Here is a 20,567-nt window from a genome sequence, read left to right as displayed (position 1 = left end):
CCACACCCACACTCACACACTTACACTGAGCCACACACAGTTACTTCCAATGAAGGCATTCCTGAGAAGACATTTGGATAAAGAAACAGGGACAACTGTGAAGAGGATTTCTTGAGTATGCAAATAAGACGAAGTACTTGGAATGGGAAAGAAAACATGCCTGTAATCCTGATACTTTGGGAAACTGAGGCAGGAGGATTCCTTGAGCTCAGGAGTTCAAGACCAGCCTGAGAAACATGGTAAAACCCTGTCTGTACCAAAAATACAAAAAGCCAGCCAGGTGTGGTGGTGTGTGGCTGTGTTCTCAGCTACTTGGGAGGCTGAGGAGGGAGGATCACTTGAGCCTCTGAGGTCAAAACTGCAGTGAGCTGTGATCGCGCCACTGCACTCCAGCCCGGACAAAAAAGCAAGATCTTGTGTCAAAAAAAAAAAAAAAAAAAATCAACAATTTCTTTGAGAATTTCTAGACCACGTGAAGCTAAGTCAAAGGAGAAAAATAATGAGAGTGAACTGACTAATTTCAATTTACCTGTCTTCAAGAATTCTGTGACATCTTATTTTGTTTCAATATGGATTGAACAACCCTGCTAAAAGCTTTGATCAGTTATGTTATAAACCTTTGCTTCCTTGTTACTTTGCATTTTGCATTTCAGAAGTGAATTAAAAAAAATACTGCACATCTACAACCATCTGATCTTCGACAAACTGGACAAAAAGAAGCAATGGGGAAAGGATTCCCTATTTATTAAATGGTTCTGGGAAAACTGGCTAGCCACATGCAGACAATGGAAACTGGACCCCTTCCTTATACCTTATACAAAAATTAACTGAAGATGGATTGACAACTTAGATGTAAAACCCAAAACTATAAAAACCCTGGAAGAAAATCTAGACAATACCATTCAGAACATAGGCATGAACAAAGATTTCACGACAAAAACACCAAAAGCAACTGCAACAAAAGCAAAAATTGACAAATGGAATCTAATTAAACTGAAGAGCTTCTTCACAGCAAAGAAGCTATCATCAGAGTGAACAGACAAACCATGGAATGGAAGAAAATTTTTGCAATCTATCCTCCTGACAAAGGTTCAATATCCAGAATCTACAAGGAACTTAAGCAAAAATTTTGCAATCAGACTGGGCGCGGTGGCTCATGCCTGTAATCCCAGCACTTGGGGAGGCCAAGGCAGGTGGATCACGAGGTCAGGAGATCGAGACCATTCTGGGTAACATAGTGAAACCCTGTTTCTACAAAAAAAAAAAAAAAATTAGCTGGGTGTGGTGGCGCACGCCTGTAATCCCAGTTACTCGAGAGGCTGAAGCAGGAGAAAAGCTTGAACCCAGCAGGTGGAGGTGACAGTGAGCTGAGATTGTGTCACTGTACTCCAGCCTGGCAACAAAGCTAGACTCCATCTCAAAAAAAAAAAAAAATGTTTTGCAATCTATCCGTCTGACAAATGTCCAATATCTGGAATCTACAAGGAACATTTTATTCCACAAGAAAAAAAAAAAAAAACGAACAAACCCATTAAAAAGTGGGCAAAGGGCATGAACAGACACTTCTTGAAAGAAGATATTTATGCAACTAACAATCATATAAAATAAAACTCAGCTGGGCATGGTGGCTCACACCTGTAATCCCAGCACTTTGGGAGGCTGAGGCGGGTGGATTACCTGAGGTCAGGAGTTCAACACCAGCCTGGCCAACATGGTGAAATCCTATCTCTATTAAAAGTACAAAAATGAGCTGGGTATGGTGGTGGGAACCTGTAGTCCCAACTGCTTGGGAGGCTGAGGTGGGTGGATCTCTTGAACCTGGGAGGCAGAGGTTGCAATGAGCTTAGATCCTGCCACTACATTCCAGGTTGGGCAACAGAGTGACACTCTTTCTCAAAAAAAGAAAAAATACATATTCCAAGTTATTTAAACATTTTATTTCTGCAGATGTTTCTGACACACAGATCGTTTTGCATAACAATCACCCACGGACCCACAGCCCAGCTTATGCAATAAAACAATATGAATAGAGCAGAAGCCTCTGTGTCCCAGCCCCGGCATGTCTCTTCTTGTTCCCATCCCCTTACCCCTGAGGAACTCCCTCTCCTAAGATAGTGATAGATTATTCCCATGACTTCTATATACATACACAATCTTACTTAGTACAATTTTGCATCTTTTTGAAATGTGTATTCTATATATGATAAATTATTCACATTTTGCATGTTTCTTATTTTTATACTCAACATCCTGAGCTTAGCCCATGTAAAAGAGCATTGCTCTATTTCATCCACTTTCACTGCTTTATGGTGCACTGTTTTCACTGCTTCATGGTGCACAGTTATACGGATATACAGATTACTAAGTTATTATCTCTCAGCTCCAAACCCACCTTTCCATATTATTTTTTTGTGATTCTGTGACTAAGCAAATACTTCTCTTTCGTTGGCTGCTCCTTGCTAAGTTTTGCTAGTAGGAGACACCAGAGGGACACTTACACTGGAAGAGGACAGGGACTTGTCCTGTTAGCTGACCTATCGGTGTCTTCCCAACCACAGTATTGTACCTGGCAGCAGCAGTTTGTTCTAGCAGCCGTTGTTTCTAGGTTTTTTTCCCCACACTCTCAGAACCAGCATTATTGCCATTCTTCAAAAATACCAGCACCAGCCAGTACTGAGGTCCAGCTCCAGGGGGGCCCTATGAGGATCTGATTCATCAGCACCAGCTGGAGAGCACCCTGTTCTCCCACTCCTGAGCCTCAGCTCCACAGGCTCCTCCAGCCACCTTCCAGGTTCTAACACTCTCTTCTTCCGACTGTTCACACACTAGGAGTGGTAGCTGCTTCCCGTAGTTACCATCTCAGAGTTACCCCAGTGTTCACTTTTTGCCCTTCATTCATCAAATACCTGTTGGGTCAGATCTTTATATTAAATTTTCTTAAAATAATTGGGATGGTTTCTGTTTTCTGGTTGCATCTTGCCTGGTTCAACAGATAAAGCATTTTTCATTTGTCCATTCTGCCATTATTGAATATGGTGAGTATGGCCAGGCCTGCTGCATGGAAATTGTGGGTAAACCAGATGATGTGCTAACATAAAAAATGTGGTTGCATTCAGCCGTGATGCAGTGGTGGACCCAGGCATGTGATCATGGCCCCTCAACCAGCCATCAGTAGGCAGGTAGTATGCCTATTTTGGGCTTTCTCTGACATGCAGTGGTGACGTGTAGTGATGTGAACTGACATGGACTTTCTTTGACCTGGCATCTTCTTCACTGTAAAAAAGTTACTGAAGCCATGATCTTTCGATACGTCTCTGTGAAAACGCAGGTTTGGTGTCGGTATATGTCCTTTATCTCAACTGTATAATGTACTTTGTGGTGCTTATGTGATTTCTCAGTAATAAGCTGAACACAGAACCATGAAGCAATGTTAGCCAACTCTGCATCATCATTTTGAAGAACTTTGTACCTGGACTTTTGTTGCATGGTCAAGTTTAACACATACTTAAGTTTTCTACTTTTTTAGTTGTTTGTTTATTACAATTATTATTAGTATCATTTTCTATTATAACTAAAACTTCTCTGAGCATCCTTGTACATGTCTTCTTGTGCATCTTAAAATGTCAAATGAATTTTTGGATGCCTGCTTCAGGTCAGGCAAGCCCTGTGCTGAATGGTGATAAATAAAACAAACATTCTATTTCTGAAAGATCTCAGTCTAGAAGAAGAGATAGAGCATCACTACCACCATCATCATTACCACTCATTAGCATAGCAATTAAATAATGAGCATTTAGAATACATCTCACACTGTGCTAAGCATTTTCAAGGATCTCATTTAATACATATAATAAAAGTCATAGAATGTGATAGTGCTGTGATCAATACAAGGACCAGAAATGGATCAATTCTACCTTGGAAGACCAGAAAAATGTCACAGACAAACAGAATAAGATAATCAGGGCATCTAGGATAGGGTTAGTCATGCATGCAAAGACATGGAAGTATGCTTCAGGCAGTTCTTAATGTATTAGGGAGGAAGAGGATGCAAGGAGGAAGGATAAGGACAGACAATGTAAAAAATAAGACTGGAGAGATAGTCCAGAGCCAGATTATTGAAACACAAATGAAGTCTAGACTTTATCTAGAAGCTGAGAGAAAGACATATTGAAGAGTTTTAGAGTCAAGTAGCCATGAGGGACTAAACAGTTTAAAAACTGGATAAATTTGATGGTTGTTTGAAGGATGGAGTGGAGGAGGAAGTTCTAAAGGCAAAGTGGCCAGGAATGAGCCAACTGCAGCAGTCCCCTAAGGGTAGTGGAGTCCATACGGGGACATGCTTGAGGAACAACAAAGAAGTCAATGCAACTGGAGCCGAGTGAACATGGGAAAAGTAGTAGGAATTGTTAGAAGTGACAGCTTATAGTGGTTCTTTTAGGCATTGTAGGAACTTGGCCTTTTACTCTGAGTAAAGTTGAATGCCATTGATAATTTTTTTTTTTTTTGAGACAGAGTTTCACTCTTGTTGCCCAGGCTGGAGTGCAATGGTGTGATCTTGGCTCACTGCAACCTCTGACTCCTGGGTTCAAGTGATTCTCCTACCTCAGCCTCGCGCGTAGCTGGGATTATAGGTGCATGCCACTATGCTCAGCTAATTTTGTATTTTTAGTAGAGACAGGTATCTCCATTTTGGTCAGGCTGGTCTCGAACTCCTGACCTCAGGCAATCCGCCCTCCTTGGCTTCCCAAAGTGCTGGGATTACAGGTGTGAGTCACTGCGCCCAGGCCATTGATAGGTTTTGAGCAGAGGAATGACATGATTAGTCTTACATTTTAATAGAATAGCTCTGATAGTTGTTGTGCAAAAGTAGAAGTAGTGGTACAAAAACCAGGTGCGAGGGTTTGGGAATAATCCAGACTAGTGATAATGATGGCTTGGACCACAGTTGCTGTAGTAAAAGACTACTTGCTTAAACGCGTGTAGACTGAGAGAGATAGAAAGAAGTAAGGATGACTCCAAGGGTTTTGACCTGAGCAAAAGGGAGATGAGAGAAGCCATTAATTGAGATCTGAAAGACTACTGGTCAAAGAACATCAGGAGGAGAAAGTCAGGAGCTCAGTTTTGTTCATGTTGATGAGATGAACAAAATATTTAAAGAGATGAAATGGATGTAATCACCTAGGAAGTGAGTGTAGATTGGAACAGAAGACTTACAAAGGTTGGGGCCCCAGGGTGCACCAATATTGCCAAGTCAGGGATCATGAGTAGAAACCAGAAAAAAAAAAAGTCCAAAGAAACAAAACAAAGTAAACAAATACAAAAGCCAAGAAAAAAGAAAAAGGAAAACCAAAAGAGTGTGAAGAAGAAAGTACATTAAGAATGGGATAATGGCAGCTGTGTCAAATACTACCAAGACGTCAAGTAAGATAAGACTGAGAACTGACGATCGAACTTAGTAATAGGGAGATTAATGGCAACTGGACAAGGCAATGAAGTCGTGGTGGTAAAATCCTGTTGGGCGGATAGGAATTGAGGCAAGGAGTACACGCCATGGTGGAAAGGAGTTTTGTTGTAAAATAAAGCTGAGAAATGGGGCAGGACCTGGAAAGGGATGTCAGATCAAGAGGGTTTTTTTTTTTTTTAGATAGAAAATATTACCAGATAGTTATAGAATATATATAATAGGATACTTGTGTCTTCTTTATTGTATCCAATAGAGAAAGAAAAATTGGTGATAAACAGTAACAGGGCTGGGCACGGTGGCTCATGCCTATAATCTCAGCACTTTGGGAGGTCAAGGTGGGTGGATCACTTGAGGTCAGGAGTTTGAGAATAGCCTGGCTAATATTGCGAAACCCTGTCTCTACTGAAAATACAAAAATCAGCCAGGCATGGTGATGTGCACCTGTAAGTCCAGCTACTCAGGAGACTGAGGGAGGAGAATTGCTTGAACCTGGGAGGCAGAGGTTGCAGTGAGCCAAGATTGTGCCACTGCACTCCAGCCTGGGTGATGGAGCAACTTTCCATCTCAAAAAAAAAAAAAAAGCCGAGCATGGTGGTTCATGCGTATAATCCCAGCACTTTGAGAGGCCGAGGTGAGCAGATCACTTGAGATCAGGAGTTCGAGACCACCCTGGCCTACATGGTAAAACTCCATCTCTGCTAAAAATACAAAAATTTGCCAGGTGTGGGGATGGGTGCCTGTAATCCCAGCTACTTGGGAGGCTGAGGCAGGAGAATCTTTTGAACCTGGGAGGTGGAGGTTGCAGTGAGCCAAGACTGCACCATTACACTAGAACCTGGGTGACAGAGTGAGATCCTGTCTCCAAAACAAACAAACAAACAAAAAAGTAAGAAGGCCTAACTTCTAGAGCAATGTCCTTGGGATCCAGTGTTCAAGGATAGGGGCTAGACTTAAATAGGGTCAAGAGCAGTCATTTATAGTAAGGATGGGGGGAGGCAGTATTTACAGGTCCAGTGACTGGCAGGTGGGTTGATACCTGGTGGGAGCTTGTGGAAGGGAGCTCTTCTGAGTTGAATAAATTGGCCTGAAGTTCAGAACAGAAGTTTGAGCTAAAGATAGAGACACAGTCATTATCCTTTCGTTAGAAGATAGTTGAAGTTATGAAGTAGAAAAAAACCTGGGGCCAGGTGAGAGGGTAGAGTAAGGGATTGAAAAACAGTGAACAACAATGTGGCTACTGGCCATAAGTGCATTCAGAGTTTAGAGAAGGGAATAGCAACAAGACTGGGGAGGCAATGGATTTGAGTTAGAAAGGCAGGATTTGGTCAGAATCATTCCAGGATCAGAGCAATAGTGATCATGTTATAAGAAGAGTACTTTTAGCTAAGAACACAAAATATAAAATGAAACCAAGAGAAAGAAAGCTCTTACTCTCCGCTTTGATTCAACATATGCATGGGAAGTATCTTAATTAACGATAGCAATGGTCAAGGGAACGCTAATGGATTACAGTATTGAGGGCTAGAGTGGGAGGAGTGGGATCAGAGAGGCTGATGGAGAGCCTGAAAGAGGAATTCTTGTTCATGGGGTCAGGATCTTGATAAGGAGAATGGAGAGGAGGTTTTACAATGAGTGTTAGAAACAGAGATTTGGGGAAAGCCAATACACTCTTAGAGATGTTCTTTCAGCACCTCTTCTCTCCTTTAAAATGTGTCCCTTACATATTTAAAAGAAGAATTATATTTACTGTAATACAAAACTTCTGACTCTAAACTTCTTAATCCTACAATAATGCCAGACTGTCATAAAGATTATGTATCAATACAGTGTTTCAAATAATTTGTATCTGCAAGCCTTATACACCTATGAAACAAAGGCGTTATTAACAACATTGGGTAATAAAATATATAACTCAAGTTTCTATCGATTTCAACATAATAAAAAGCTGGTACATTTCCTGGAACTAGGGACTGGGAGAATGAAGGGGAATTCCCATTTGTTTCCTTTTGGTTCTATTCAGAAACTCAGGTGAACCAGGAAAAGAGTTAGAATTTCAACTCGAAATATGAAAATTGTTTTCTTCTCATACCAGATCAATCCATCTGTCTTACATGGTTTCCCTCTTCTCCTCAGAAATTTATTTTGAAAAGAATTTATGTCTGATGTCTGATGAAAATAATTTATGTCAGACATAAATTCAGAATTTAGGGCTGAATTTATGTTCATATGTCCTTATGCCCTGAAATGGTATCAGGGCATAAGGACATATGGAAACACCATGGGGTACCTGGGAGCAGAAATATTTGGATAATGGAAAAGTTTATTGAAACCAAGGAACTTTGAATTATAGAACCAAACCAAACCCAATAGACATAAATCTCCATAACTTACAAGTTTCCTTAGATCTTAGAAAGAATTTCAAGAGGGAGAAGCAGTGTTAATTGTTCTAGAATCAGAGATTTAAACCTTAAAAAAATTTCTACGTTTTAAATTAACTCATATTCAAACAAGGGGATTCAAACCAAAATTAGGTGAGGGAATTGAATTTAACTAATGAAAAAACATTTACGGAGCTTAGCACTGTATAAAATTCTATAGAGCAGCAGAGAATTATAATGTGGCCTTGCCCTTAAGAGACTTATAAGGATGATATGTTTAAAAAATAAAAGAATCGAGAGAGAACTTAACACTTTTTGAATTATTGATTAGTCTTCAAATGGAAGCAGGTTTAAACTGTAGAACACAGGTGAAGTAAATTGCATCTCAATAACAAGAAAGAATGTTCTTAAAATTGGCAATGTTCAAAGGCGGAATAGACTGGTCCATCAGGTAGTAGATTCCTTCATTCAACATTCATTCTCATATTGAGCTTTCACCATCTGTCACACATGTGCTGGGGTGATGAGGTTCAACAGTGAGCAGGACACTTCCCTTACCCTCTAGGGGCCACATCCCAGGATACACCATCTCTATCTAGATATTTATTGGACATGGATGTTCTGAAAGAAAACATCAAGTTTCTTTTTAATCTCTTTAAGAAGACAAAACATGCATATACAATATTAAGTATTGGTATAATATTTAAATTAAAGGTCAAGACAACAGCAAGGAGTGAGAGACATTCAGCAGCACAGAAAAAAAAAGCTATAGGAGTTCAGAAATATCACTTAGGACTGGGGTGGATTTGGGAGTACTTTAGGGGGAGTTGGAACTTAGACAGATGGAGAACAAGGGCCTTTCAAATGGAAATGGCCATATAAATATATAAGTAGAGTGCTCAATAAATTGTTGCTATGATGACTACCTTCTGGAACAGTCCAATATTGGTCCTTTTAATAGAAATATTGGCTTACCAGGAAAACCTTTTTTTATTAAAAAGAAAAAAAAAAAAGACTTCAACTGCCAGTGTGTTTTGGACTGGGGTGAACTCATCTGGTTGGCTCAGTCTTTTAGTGTTGAGTTCACTCTGAACAATGTCAACAACTGCACTGTACACTTGGGTCAATCCGATTATGTCCTGGCTCTCATTTTTCTTGCACAGCATCCTTTCTCAGTGCTGTGTTGTGTAATGTATGTGTAAGAAAATATAAACAGCCAATTGTTGGAAGGGATTTAATGTAAAGTTTTTCCAGTGAAACAAAACGTTTAAGAATCTGAGCTTGTGTTTCAAAGATCACTAAATTTTAGTTATGATTAGATCATATTTTCCAAAATGTGTGGCAGTTGTTGCCCTCCTTGCCCTGAGTGTTGGTGCGCTGGACACTTCTAGTGCTGCAGTATATGAGCATACAGTGATATTACCAAACAGAACAGAAACACCTGTTTCAAAAGAAGAAGGTTTGCTCCTGATGAACAAGAACATAGATGTTTTGGAGAAAGCAGTTAAGCTGGCAGCGAAGCAGGTATTACCCTTTTATACTCGTAAAGGAGACTTGCAGTTTGATAAAAGAGTATTTGGAATTCATGAGAAACTTTTTTGCCCCACTTGTTTTGAGCAGGGTGCACATATCATTGTGACCCCAGAAGATGGAATCTATGGTTGGGTCTTCACCAGGGAGAGCATTTACCCCTATTTGGAGGATATACCAGACCCTGGAGTGAACTGGATTCCATGTAGAGAACCCTGGAGGTGATGTCATATAATTAATTTCTAAACAAAACTTGTGACGTTGTAAAACACCAACAGCAAACTCACTGAACTTGACTGGTACTTGTGTTGATAAATAGTCAATCTGTGGCATAGGATGTAGATGTTTCCTTTTTTTTTTCTGTAATTTCAACTTTTATTTTAGATTGAGGGAGTACATGTGCAGGTTTGCTACATGGGAAAATTGCATGACGCTGAGGATTGGAGTACAATGATCATGCCACCCAGCATAGTATCCAATAGGAAGGTTTTCAGTCCTTGCCTTCCTCCCTCTGTCCCCGCTCTATTAGTTCCCAGTGTCTATTGTTCCCATCTTTATGGTCATGAGTTCCCAATGCTTAGCTCCCACTTATAAGTGAGAACATGCAGTATTTGGTTTTCTGCTTCTGTGTTAACTCGCTGAGGATAATGTCCTTTGTTGATGCAAAAGACTTGATTTTGTTCTTTTTTTTTTTTTTTTTTTTTTTGAGACAGAGTCTTGCTCTGTTGCCCAGGCTGGAGTGCAGTGGCCAGATCTCAGCTCACTGCAAGCTCTGACTCCCGGGTTTACGCCATTCTCCTGCCTCAGCCTCCGGAGTAGCTGGGACTACAGGCGCCCGCCACCTCGCCCGGCTAGTTTTTTGTATTTTTTAGTAGAGACGGGGTTTCACTGTGTTAGCCAGGATGGTCTCGATCTCCTGACCTCGTGATCCACCCGTCTCGGCCTCCCAAAGTGCTGGGATTACAGGCTTGAGCCACCGCGCCCAGCCATGATTTTGTTCTTTCTTGGGCACCTAGGTTAATTCCATATCTTTGCTGTTGTGAAAAGTGCTGCGATGAACATACAAGTGCATCAGTCTTTTTGGTAGAATGATTTCCTTTCCTTTGGGTATATACCTAGTAATGGGATTGTGAGTCAAATGGCCACTGTGTTTTAAGTTTTCTGAGAAATCTCCAAACTGCTTTCCACAATGGCTGAACTAATTTACATTTCCACCAACAGTGTATAAGCATTCCCTTTTCTCCTTAGCATCTTTCATTATTTGACTTTTTGTTAATAGTCATTCTGACTGGCATGAGAGATATCTCATTGTAGTTTTGCTTGGCATATCTCTGATGATAAGTGTTGAGTGTTTGTTCATGTGTTTGTTAGCCGCTTGTATGTCCTTTTTTGAGAAGTGTCTGTTCATGTCATTTGCCTACTTTTCAATCGAGTTATTTGTTTTGTTTTTGCTTATTGATTTAAGTTCTTTATGGATTCTGAATATTAGACCTTTGTTAGACGCCTAGTTTGCAAATGTTTTCTCCCATTCTGTAGGTTGTCTATTTACTCTGTTGATAGTTGACTTTTGCTATACAGAGCTCTTTAGTTAAATAAGGTCCTACGTGTCAATTTTTTTTTTTTTTTTTTTTTTTGAGACGGAGTCTTGGAGTCTCGCTCTGTCGCCCAGGCTGGAGTGCAGTGGCCGGATCTCAGCTCACTGCAAGCTCCGCCCCCCGGGTTCACGCCATTCTCCTGCCTCAACCTCCCGAGCAGCTGGGAATACAGGCGCCCGCCACCTCGCCCGGCTAGTTTTTTTGTATTTTTTAGTAGAGACGGGGTTTCACCGGGTTAGCCAGGATGGTCTCGATTTCCTGACCTCGTGATCCGCCCGCTTCGGCCTCCCAAAGTGCTGGGATTACAGGCTTGAGCCACCGCGCCCGGCCAATTTTTTTGTTGCAATTGCTTTTGAGGACTTAGTCATAAATTATTTTACAAGGTTGATGTCCAGAATGGTGTTTCTTAGATTTCTTCTAGGATTCTTATAGTTTGAGGTCATAAATTTAAATCTTTCATCCATTTTGAGTTAATTTTTGTATATGGTGAAAGATAGGGGTCCAGTTTCAATCTTCTGCATATGGCTAGCCAGATATTCCAGCACCTTTTGTTGAATAAGGAGTCCTTTCCCCATGCTTATTTTTGTGAACTTTGTTTGAGCTACAGATGGTTGTAGGTATGCAGCTTTGTTTCTAGGTTCTCTATTCTGTTCTATGGTCTGTGTGTCTGTTTTTGTAACAGTACCATGTTGTTTTGGTTACTGTAGCCTTGGGTAATGTGATGCCTCAGGCTTTGTTCTTTTTGCTTACCAGCACTTTGGGAGGCTGAGGTGGGCGGATCACTTGAGATCAGGAGTTTGAGACCAGCCTGGACAACATAGTAAAACCCCATCTCTACTAAAATACAAAAATTAGCTGAGTGTGGTGGTGTTTGCCTGTAATCCCAGCTACTCGGGAGGCTGAGGCAGGAGAATTGCTTGAATGACAGAGTGAGACTCTGTCTCAAAAAAAAAAAAAAAAAAAAAAAAACAAACCCAGAAAAGAAATAGTGTTGAATCTGCAGATACTGCTTACATCTGGCATATCTCCTGTTTGGTAAGTGACTTGAGATACTGATGACTGGTTGGTTATTTGTTGCAATTGTCTTTCAAGAACGGTGTGAGGCTGGGCGCAGTGGCTCACTACTGTAATCCCAACACTTTGGGAGGCTGAGATGGGCGGATCACGAGGTTGGGAGATGGAGACCATCCTGGCTAACACGGTGAAACCCTGTCTCTACTAAAAATACAAAAACATTAGATGGGCGTAGTGGTGGGCGCCTGTAGTCCCAGCTACTTGGGAGGCAGAGGCAGGAGAATGAATCATTATTTGCTGCAATTCATGAGACTTACACTAAAATGTATTGTATTTGACTGGGCTAATGAAACTGACTTTTCCAGGGGAAAGATACCCATAATTCTGATAATTAGCTATAGATAAATTATTTTAGGTGGGGAAAGTAAGTGACTTATGAAATTTCAACATTATGAACTCTTACACCTACTTATTCAAATGACAACCTTTCAGTTTTGTGTTACAAAAAGGAGAAATCCAGTATTTAATATAATGATAATATCAGAAAAGAAAGTCAGTTTTCTCCCTAGTGATATTTATCCCTAAAGAGAATAATAGAGTCATGCGGTCATCCTTGCATGTTTAAATATTTAGAATGCTGACATGTCAAAGAGTTCCATGGGCTTTTTTCATGAGTAACTAGTGGGAAATATTAAATAACTCAAATTATTTAGTCAAGAAAAGAAAAATTAAACAAAGGACACGATAAACTTATTAAAGGTCTTAATGAATGTGAATATTAGTAGTATTTCTCTGTTTTGTTTTTTTTTAGAAGAAAATAAAACAAAAAGGTCTAAACCAGTAGGCCATTAATGTGTCCTTTTTATTCAAAGGTTAGTTTAACCTCAATTGCAGAAGGGCTGTGAGATCACAGAGAGACATGGAATGGCCTCTAATCACACAATCCATAATAGCAATGTTCATTTACTGAGCACTTACTTGGTTCTAAGAACTGTACCTGGTGTACTATACACATTATTGCATTCAATTTATGCAGTTGGCGTTACTATTTGCATTGCAAATATGTGAAAAAAGGAAGGCTTATGTTCTCATAATTGGTCATTAGATTGGCCATAATTAAAACAGCTATGTCATTTAAGCTGTGCTAACGGAATGGACTCTAAGGGCTTAGATGCAGCATATTGTAATAAGATTTTAGTGACTAGCAAATCCATTTATTTGACAGAGTGAGCTGGTTGCTAAACCTTTTTTATCGTATTTTCTGCTGAAATCTGCCTCTCTTTAACTTCCTTTCATTGTTTTTGTGTACTCTATGCTATGTTCACACATATGACCCATCTCCTATAAATTAAGCCTTTCAAATATTTGAAGCCAGCTATCACCATGCCACATTCCCTTCTTATATCAAGGATAAATACTTTTAATATGGATGGACTTGGTAAAACAATTTCATGTCTGTACTTATCTCAGAATTTCTCATGTGGATCCACTAAGGCAGAAAGGAAGCTATTATGTTACATTAGACAGATGAGGAAACTGAGCCAGCACAGTGAAGTACTTTTTATTTTTTATTTTAATTTTTAACATTTCCACTACTTAATGCTATATTTGTTTTCTATAGAAGACAATCTGGAGGGTACAAACTATTTACTGTCACCTGGCATTTCTGTTTCCAACCACATCTCGTATCAGCAAACTTGTACAAATTATGGCTTGGATTATAGAAAAGGTCCTCTCCATTTACAGAGTCTGCTAAATTTCAAGCGCTTCATTTATCTTCCTGGGAGCACTTCATAAGAGAATGTGCTGCTTCTTTTCATCCTCCTCTTCCTCTTCCATCTTTTCTTTCCTTCAGTCATGTACTGTAATCTGGAGTTTGGCATAGTAAATTAGGTTAGCTTTCAGGAAGATAAACACTATGTCACGTGAGAGTTTTAAAATATTTTCTGTTGCTTCTTGACCTAGAGCTGTTGTGTTGTGGGTAATGGGCAAATAAAGTACCACTTTGGTATTTCAGAAATCACTAAAACGTAGTAAGTTTGAGGAAATGTCTATTGAATTAGATTTGGCAACACACCAGTGCAACAAAGACTCAGCTGCCTGGCCAAGGACAACTCTATCTATGTTGTGGCTAATATTGGGGACATGAAGCCATGCAATGCCAGTGACCCTCAGTGTCCCCCTGATGGCCATTACCAATACAACACTGATGTGGTGTTTGATTCTTAGGGAAAACTGGTGGCACGCTACCATAAGGTGAGAATCACTTGTGCCTTAGCTTAACTTGTTACTTCTTTTGTGTGCTTGTGGTATGTATGTGTGTCTGTTTGTTGAATGCTGGGAAGAGAACTGTTATAGATGCATCTTATAATTATTACATCATAGTTGAAAAGGAGATTTAATTCAGTTCCATATAAGGGTTCTGGGTTTGCATTTATCATTAAACAGAATATGGTAGAGTATTTAAATGGATGTGACAATAACCACACAAAGCTTTTAATGTTCTCTGAAAAATAAGTAAAAATTCTGTTTCATTCATGATTTAATATCAGGTTCCTTTTTTAGCCCAATTTGTTAGCATTTCATACTAAGCTACCATATATTCCATTAGGATTTTTTGATTGGAATGAAAACAAAACCTCAACTGAAAGTGGCTTTAACAATACGGACAATTTCTTGCTTATGCACATGTAAAAATTGTATCATAGAAAGGATAGGTCTCATTTCAGTGCAGTCTGACACTCAGAGGCTCCAAAATTATCATCCATCCCTGTAGCTCTCCTAGCCCTTTGTTACAGCTTCTTTCTCGGGGCAACTCTCCTTTTAGAAGCCACATTGCTGGAGCAACACGCAGTTCACATCTTTATCAACAAAATCTACAGGAAGGGTGTATTTCTCCCTCCTAGAACCCTGCAAAGGCCTTATCACTCCTTGATTCAATTAGTTGACATGCCTTTCCTGAGCCAACCACCAAAGGATAAAGGATAGACTGCCACATGGGAGAAGAATGGAGGAGCAAGAGGCCTCCAGGGACCACAGAGATGGGAAGTAGCTCCCCCCAGAGCACACGCATGCACACAACAGGCCAAACAAAAACCTGAGCAAAACATACACTATACTCCTGAGCCCAGGTTAAGTGGAGTTTTGGAAAAAGAACTAGGCTGAAAAATAAAATAAAGTTACTAATGGCTTACTAATTAATAATATGTAACAATTGCATTGTCTAAATTAATTTTCAATGGACTTCACTTCTATAAACTTGGCAGTATCATTGGGACACATGACAAAGTTTATTTTATTAACATGCTAGTGCTGTTGAAATTTAAAGAATACAGTGGAAAACAATCTGAGAAGTGTAGGAGTCAAGATTTCAACCTGTGATTTTAAGATAGAAAATTTCACATTTTAAATATCATTTGTACATGTACATTGGTTGTAAAAAAGATAAAGTTTTTTGATTAATGTCACAGTAAGAAAATTTATAGATGGTGGTATAGTGGGCATGATTTTTACAAATGTATGGGTAACAGTTTTATTTTGTTGTTGTTGTTGTTGTTGGAAATGGAATCTCACTCTGTTGCACAGGCTGGAGTGCAGCGGCGCAATCTTGGTTCACTGTAACCTCTGACTCCTGGATTCAGGGGCTCCTCCTGCCTCAGCCTCCGAGTAACTGGGATTACAGGTACATACCATTATGCCTGGCTAAATTTTTTTGATATTTATAGTATAGACAGGGTTTCACCACATTGGCCAGGCTGGTCTCGAACTCCTGACCTCAAGTGATCCACCCACCTCAGCCTCCTAAAGTGCTGGGATTACAGGCGTAAGCCACCACACCTGGCCTGTGTGTAACAGTTTTAAACCTGCAAGTCAACATACCTGGGAGGAAAGATTTAATGGGGAAAGACTTAATTGATCACATCTATTTGGCAGTTTTCTTATTAATTTTCTTCTTCTTAGCTTTTTTATTAACAGTACAATCTTTTTGCACCTGAAATTCAATTCAATTTCCCCAAGGATTCAGATCTTGTGACTTTTGACACTCCCTTTGGGAAGTTTGGCATTTTTATTTGCTTTGACATTTTTTCTCATGACCCAGCTGTGGTGGTGGTGGATGAGTTTCAAGTTGACAGCATTCTGTACCCCACAGCATGGTACAACATGCTGCCCCTCCTCTCGGCTGTTCCCTTCCATTCAGCATGTGCCAAGGCCGTGGGAGTCAATCTACTTGCTGCAAATACCCACAACACCAGCATGCACACGACAGGTAACTCATGCGGGCATGTGCCAAGTGGGAGTGACAGTCTTAAAAAGGCTTCATTGATTTTCAAGCCACAAACTTTTGTTTAATAACTTTATTACCAATTTTAAGATCACAAAATTAATAACAGCATTTGTTTCTACTTAAGGAAACTTCATTGTCCTTGTGAATAAAGGAGGCAAACATTATTATCTCAATTTTACTTGAAAGGAAATTGGGGCTGGAGGAAGTCACATAAAAAAATCAAAGCCAGTTCTAAGAAACTTCCTAGCCAACGTGCGTTAGTAATATCGAAATAAATCTTGTTGTTTAAAGTAAACAGATAACCTACAGAGCAGAAGAAAATATTTGCAAACTATGCATTCCATAGAGATCTAATATCCAGAATCCATAAGGAGCTTAAACAAATCAACAAACAAAAAACAAACTATCCCATTAAAAAATGGACAAAGGACGTGAACAGGCACTTCTCAAAAGAAGACATACACGTGGCCAGCAAGCATGTAAAAATGCTCAACATCACTAATCATTAGAGAAATGCAAATCAAAACCACAATGAGATACCACCTCACTCCAGTCAGAATGGCTATGATTAAAAAAAAAAAGACAAACAGATGCTAGCAAGGTTGTGAAGAAAAGGGAACGCTTGTACACTGCTGGTGAAAATGTAAATTAGTTCAGCCACAGTGTAAAGCAGTTTGGAGATTTCTCAGAGAACTTAAAACAGAACTACCATTCGACCCAGCAATCCCATTAATAGGTATATACCTAAAGGAATATAAAACATTCTACCATAAAGACACATGCGCTTGTATGCTAATTGCAGCACTTTTTGCAATAGCAATAACATGGAATCAACCTAGGTGCTCATCAACAGTGAAGTGGATAAGGAAAATGTGATACATATACACCATGGAATACTACATAGCCATAAAAAAGAATGAAATAATGTTCTATGCAACAAGATGGATGCAACTGGAGGTCATTATCCTCAGCGAGTTAACACAGGAACAGAAAATCAAATACCACATGTTCTCACTTAAGAGTTGAAGTTAAACATTGAGTACACATGAACACAAAGAGGGAAACAATAGACACCAGGGCTTAGTTGAGGGTGGAGGGTAGGAGGAGGGTGATGATTGAAAAACTACCTATTGGATATTATGCTCACTACCTGGGTGACAAAATCATTTGCACACCACACCCCAGCAACATGCAATTTACCCATGTAACAAACCTTCACATATTTCCCTTCTATAACTAAAATGAAAATTGGAAGAAAAAAATACAAATAAATAAAAATATTTCAAGCATTAAAAAAAAACTTGTTGAAGTGATAAAAATCACTTTTGACTTAATCAGGTTTTTAGAGTTTCTCCTTTATAATATCCATGTTCAAAGTAATGCAGGCTTCCTTCTTAACTGCTTTGTTATTTGTTGAATAACAAATCCCAAACACAAATAAACCAAATCGTCAGTGGAGAGCTAAAATTATTCTTCACATTGGGGGATTTTCTAGTTTGTTGCTAAGTTGGCTTAAAACTATGCCCTCCATGTCAAATGATAATTTCAGTGCAAGGAGTACCTTATGGAGGACACAGAGTCAAATTGGAACTTAGGCCAATGTAACAACTAACTCCTTATCTATCTTAAAAATATGCTTTAATAACTTTGTATTTAATTCCACATGGGAATATTCTATTAGTTGGTCACCATAACAAATCTGAAACCAGTGTTTGTGTTTCTTTATGTTGCTTGTAGGGAGTGGAATCTACACCCCAGAAGCAGTCAAGGTGTACCACTATGACATGGAAACAAAGAGTGGTCAGCTGTTGCTATCAGGACTGAAGTCTCAGCCTCGCCGTGAGCCCACCTACCCTGCAGCTGTTGACTGGCATGCATATGCCAGCAGTGTCAAACCGTTTTCCTCTGAGCAGTCAGATTTTCCGGGGATGATTTATTTTGATGAGTTTACCTTCACTAAGCTTAAGAGAAATACAGGAAATTACAGTTTGCCAGAAAGATCTGTGTTGTCACTTAACTTACAAGATGTCTAAGAAGCGAGCAGATGAGGTCTATGCCCTAGGTGCTTTGGATGGACTGCACACAGTAGAAGGCCAATATTACTTACAGGTAGAAATGCTTAAATATGTTAGAGTGGTCTTATTATTAGTTTTTATTCTAGGTCATCATTGCCTGTCTTTGAAAATTGGGGGCCGGGCGCGGTGGCTCAAGCCTGTAGTCCCAGCACTTTGAGAGGCCGAGACGGGTGGATCACGAGGTCAGGAGATCGAGACCATCCTGGCTAACACAGTGAAACCCCGTCTCTACTAAAAAATACAAAAAACTAGCTGGGCGTGGTGGCGGGCACCTGTAGTCCCAGCTACTCGGGAGGCTGAGGCAGGAGAATGGCTTAAACCCGGGAGGCGGAGCTTGCAGTGAGCTGAGATCCGGCCATTGCACTCCAGCCTGGGCAACATAGCGAGACTCCATCTCAAAAAAAAAAAAAAAAAAGGAAAATTGGGCTGGATTTAGCTAATTTTATAATTAGTAATGTTATTACTGAATTTTGTCCCCATAATACATTATTTGTTCAGTCTTAGCAAGAACAGAATTAGTTCTTTTAGTTGCAAGGCAAAAACATAAAGCAAATTCATTAGTTATCAGCAGGCCAGGTTCAGGTTTCAAAAGCTGCAACTTCTGTGTATTCTCTTTTTCCATTAGTTTACTTTGGAGCAGGTTTTTCAAATTGTCTTCAACTAAATCCAGAGAAAGAAGGACAATTTACATCATAAGCTAGTGTAGCCAAGTAGATGTGTGACTGAATAAAAAAAAAGATATTTAATTGAAGTAGTTTATGAAATAATTTAAAATAGGATTATAAATAGCTATTATTATGTGCAATAACTCTGATTTTTAAAATTCTAGTCTATTCTATTTGACTTCAGTATAAAAAGTGCTAATCCCGACCCACTAAATTGATTTTAGGATTCACTAATTAGTTGTTACCTGCAGTTTGAAAAATACTTCTTATAGGGCAATTTAAATATTCCTTTATAGTTTGAAATTGCATTATTTAGCTGAGAAACTATTTGCAAGGTTTCTGACTCCTTCTCTTTTCTTTTTTTCCATAGATATGCACATTACTGAAGTGTCAAACCACTAACCTGGAAACGTATGGAGAAGCTGTGGGGTCAGCTTTTACCAAGTTTGAGGATTTGTCTCTCAGTGGCACATTCGGAACGCATTATATTTTCCCACAGATCATTCTAAGTGGGAGTCAGCTTGCCCCTGAAAGACATTATGAGGTAGGAGGTTTGCAGGATGATGAATTCCTTCGAGCAGAGTAGATGGGTAGAGCAGCATAAAGAAAATCTTTGCAATAATGAGAGTATAGCAATACCGTGGTTGACATTCTACAAGAAACACTTTAAAGACGTGGGAACTATGATATGGAATACAAGTTGTGGTTTTAGATTGCCATTAGGCTGTGATGGAGAATCTGGGGTTCATTTTTTTAACAAAAATGTGATGTTTATATTCAAGGCAACAGTAAATTCACAGAGAAGCTAAAACAAAAATATTGATTACTGATAATGGCAATAATGTTGTCATTTGCATGGTGTAGAAGGTGCAAATTAAATACATTAAATAATGCATCTATAACTTCTTTTCTGGGTATGCTATTTTGAGAAGTTGTTATAATTATACTAATAACTAATATTTTGTATAGTGTTTCATGAGTTTGAAGAACATATTTTTATACATGATCTTATTTGACCACCTGTGCAACAAATTTGTTTGCTGTACTTTCAAGCAAAACCCCTCTACTTTCAGACTTGAAACATGAACCTGGATCTTCCAACACAAATCCTGTGTGATTTTTACCATTCTACACTGCATTAGGAGTGATCTTGCCAGAGAAGGGATCTAGGTTGTAACCTAAACTCTGCACTGAAGTTAATCCTTTGTTTTCTTTGACCAGATTTCAAGAGATGGACGCTTGAGGAGCCAAAGTGGAGCCCCTTTGCCTGTCTTAGTTATGGCCCTGTGTGGAAGAGTATTCGAGAAGGACCCTCCATGCTTAGGGCAGGGACCTGGGAAGTTGCAGTGGTCTCCTTTAGCAGGGCCTTTTTAGGATCAGCCTGGCTAAAGGAGGAAGAAAAAAAGATCCGTTAGTGTCTGTTTAGAAGAGATGTCATAAACTTACGGAAACAAATAGAATAAACTTAAGCAGATTTGAAAAGCAACAAGTGTGTGTGCAAATTTCACATTTTACGTATTTGGTATAGCACAGGTTCATTTGTGGGAGCTGCATTCATCCT

The 20,567-nt window shown here is 39.4% G+C and overlaps 1 protein-coding gene across 1 annotated transcript; it reads left to right on the top strand.

Moving 5' to 3' along the window:
* The first annotated feature begins 9,078 nt into the window (after nucleotides 1-9,078).
* On the top strand, nucleotides 9,079-20,380 carry LOC103240352 (vascular non-inflammatory molecule 3-like). The gene is given in 8 exon segments (XM_038000884.2): nucleotides 9,079-9,366; nucleotides 9,463-9,593; nucleotides 14,045-14,237; nucleotides 15,957-16,248; nucleotides 18,004-18,250; nucleotides 18,252-18,375; nucleotides 19,377-19,550; nucleotides 20,228-20,380. Coding segments are annotated over 8 exon segments (1,527 nt in total). The 5' UTR covers nucleotides 9,079-9,153.
* The last annotated feature ends 187 nt before the right edge of the window (nucleotides 20,381-20,567 follow it).

Source organism: Chlorocebus sabaeus, chromosome 13, assembly GCF_047675955.1.
Source record: "Chlorocebus sabaeus isolate Y175 chromosome 13, mChlSab1.0.hap1, whole genome shotgun sequence".
Taxonomy (NCBI): domain Eukaryota; kingdom Metazoa; phylum Chordata; class Mammalia; order Primates; family Cercopithecidae; genus Chlorocebus; species Chlorocebus sabaeus.
Note: the sequence above shows the minus strand (reverse complement) of the source record. Positions and strands in the feature narration are given on the sequence as shown.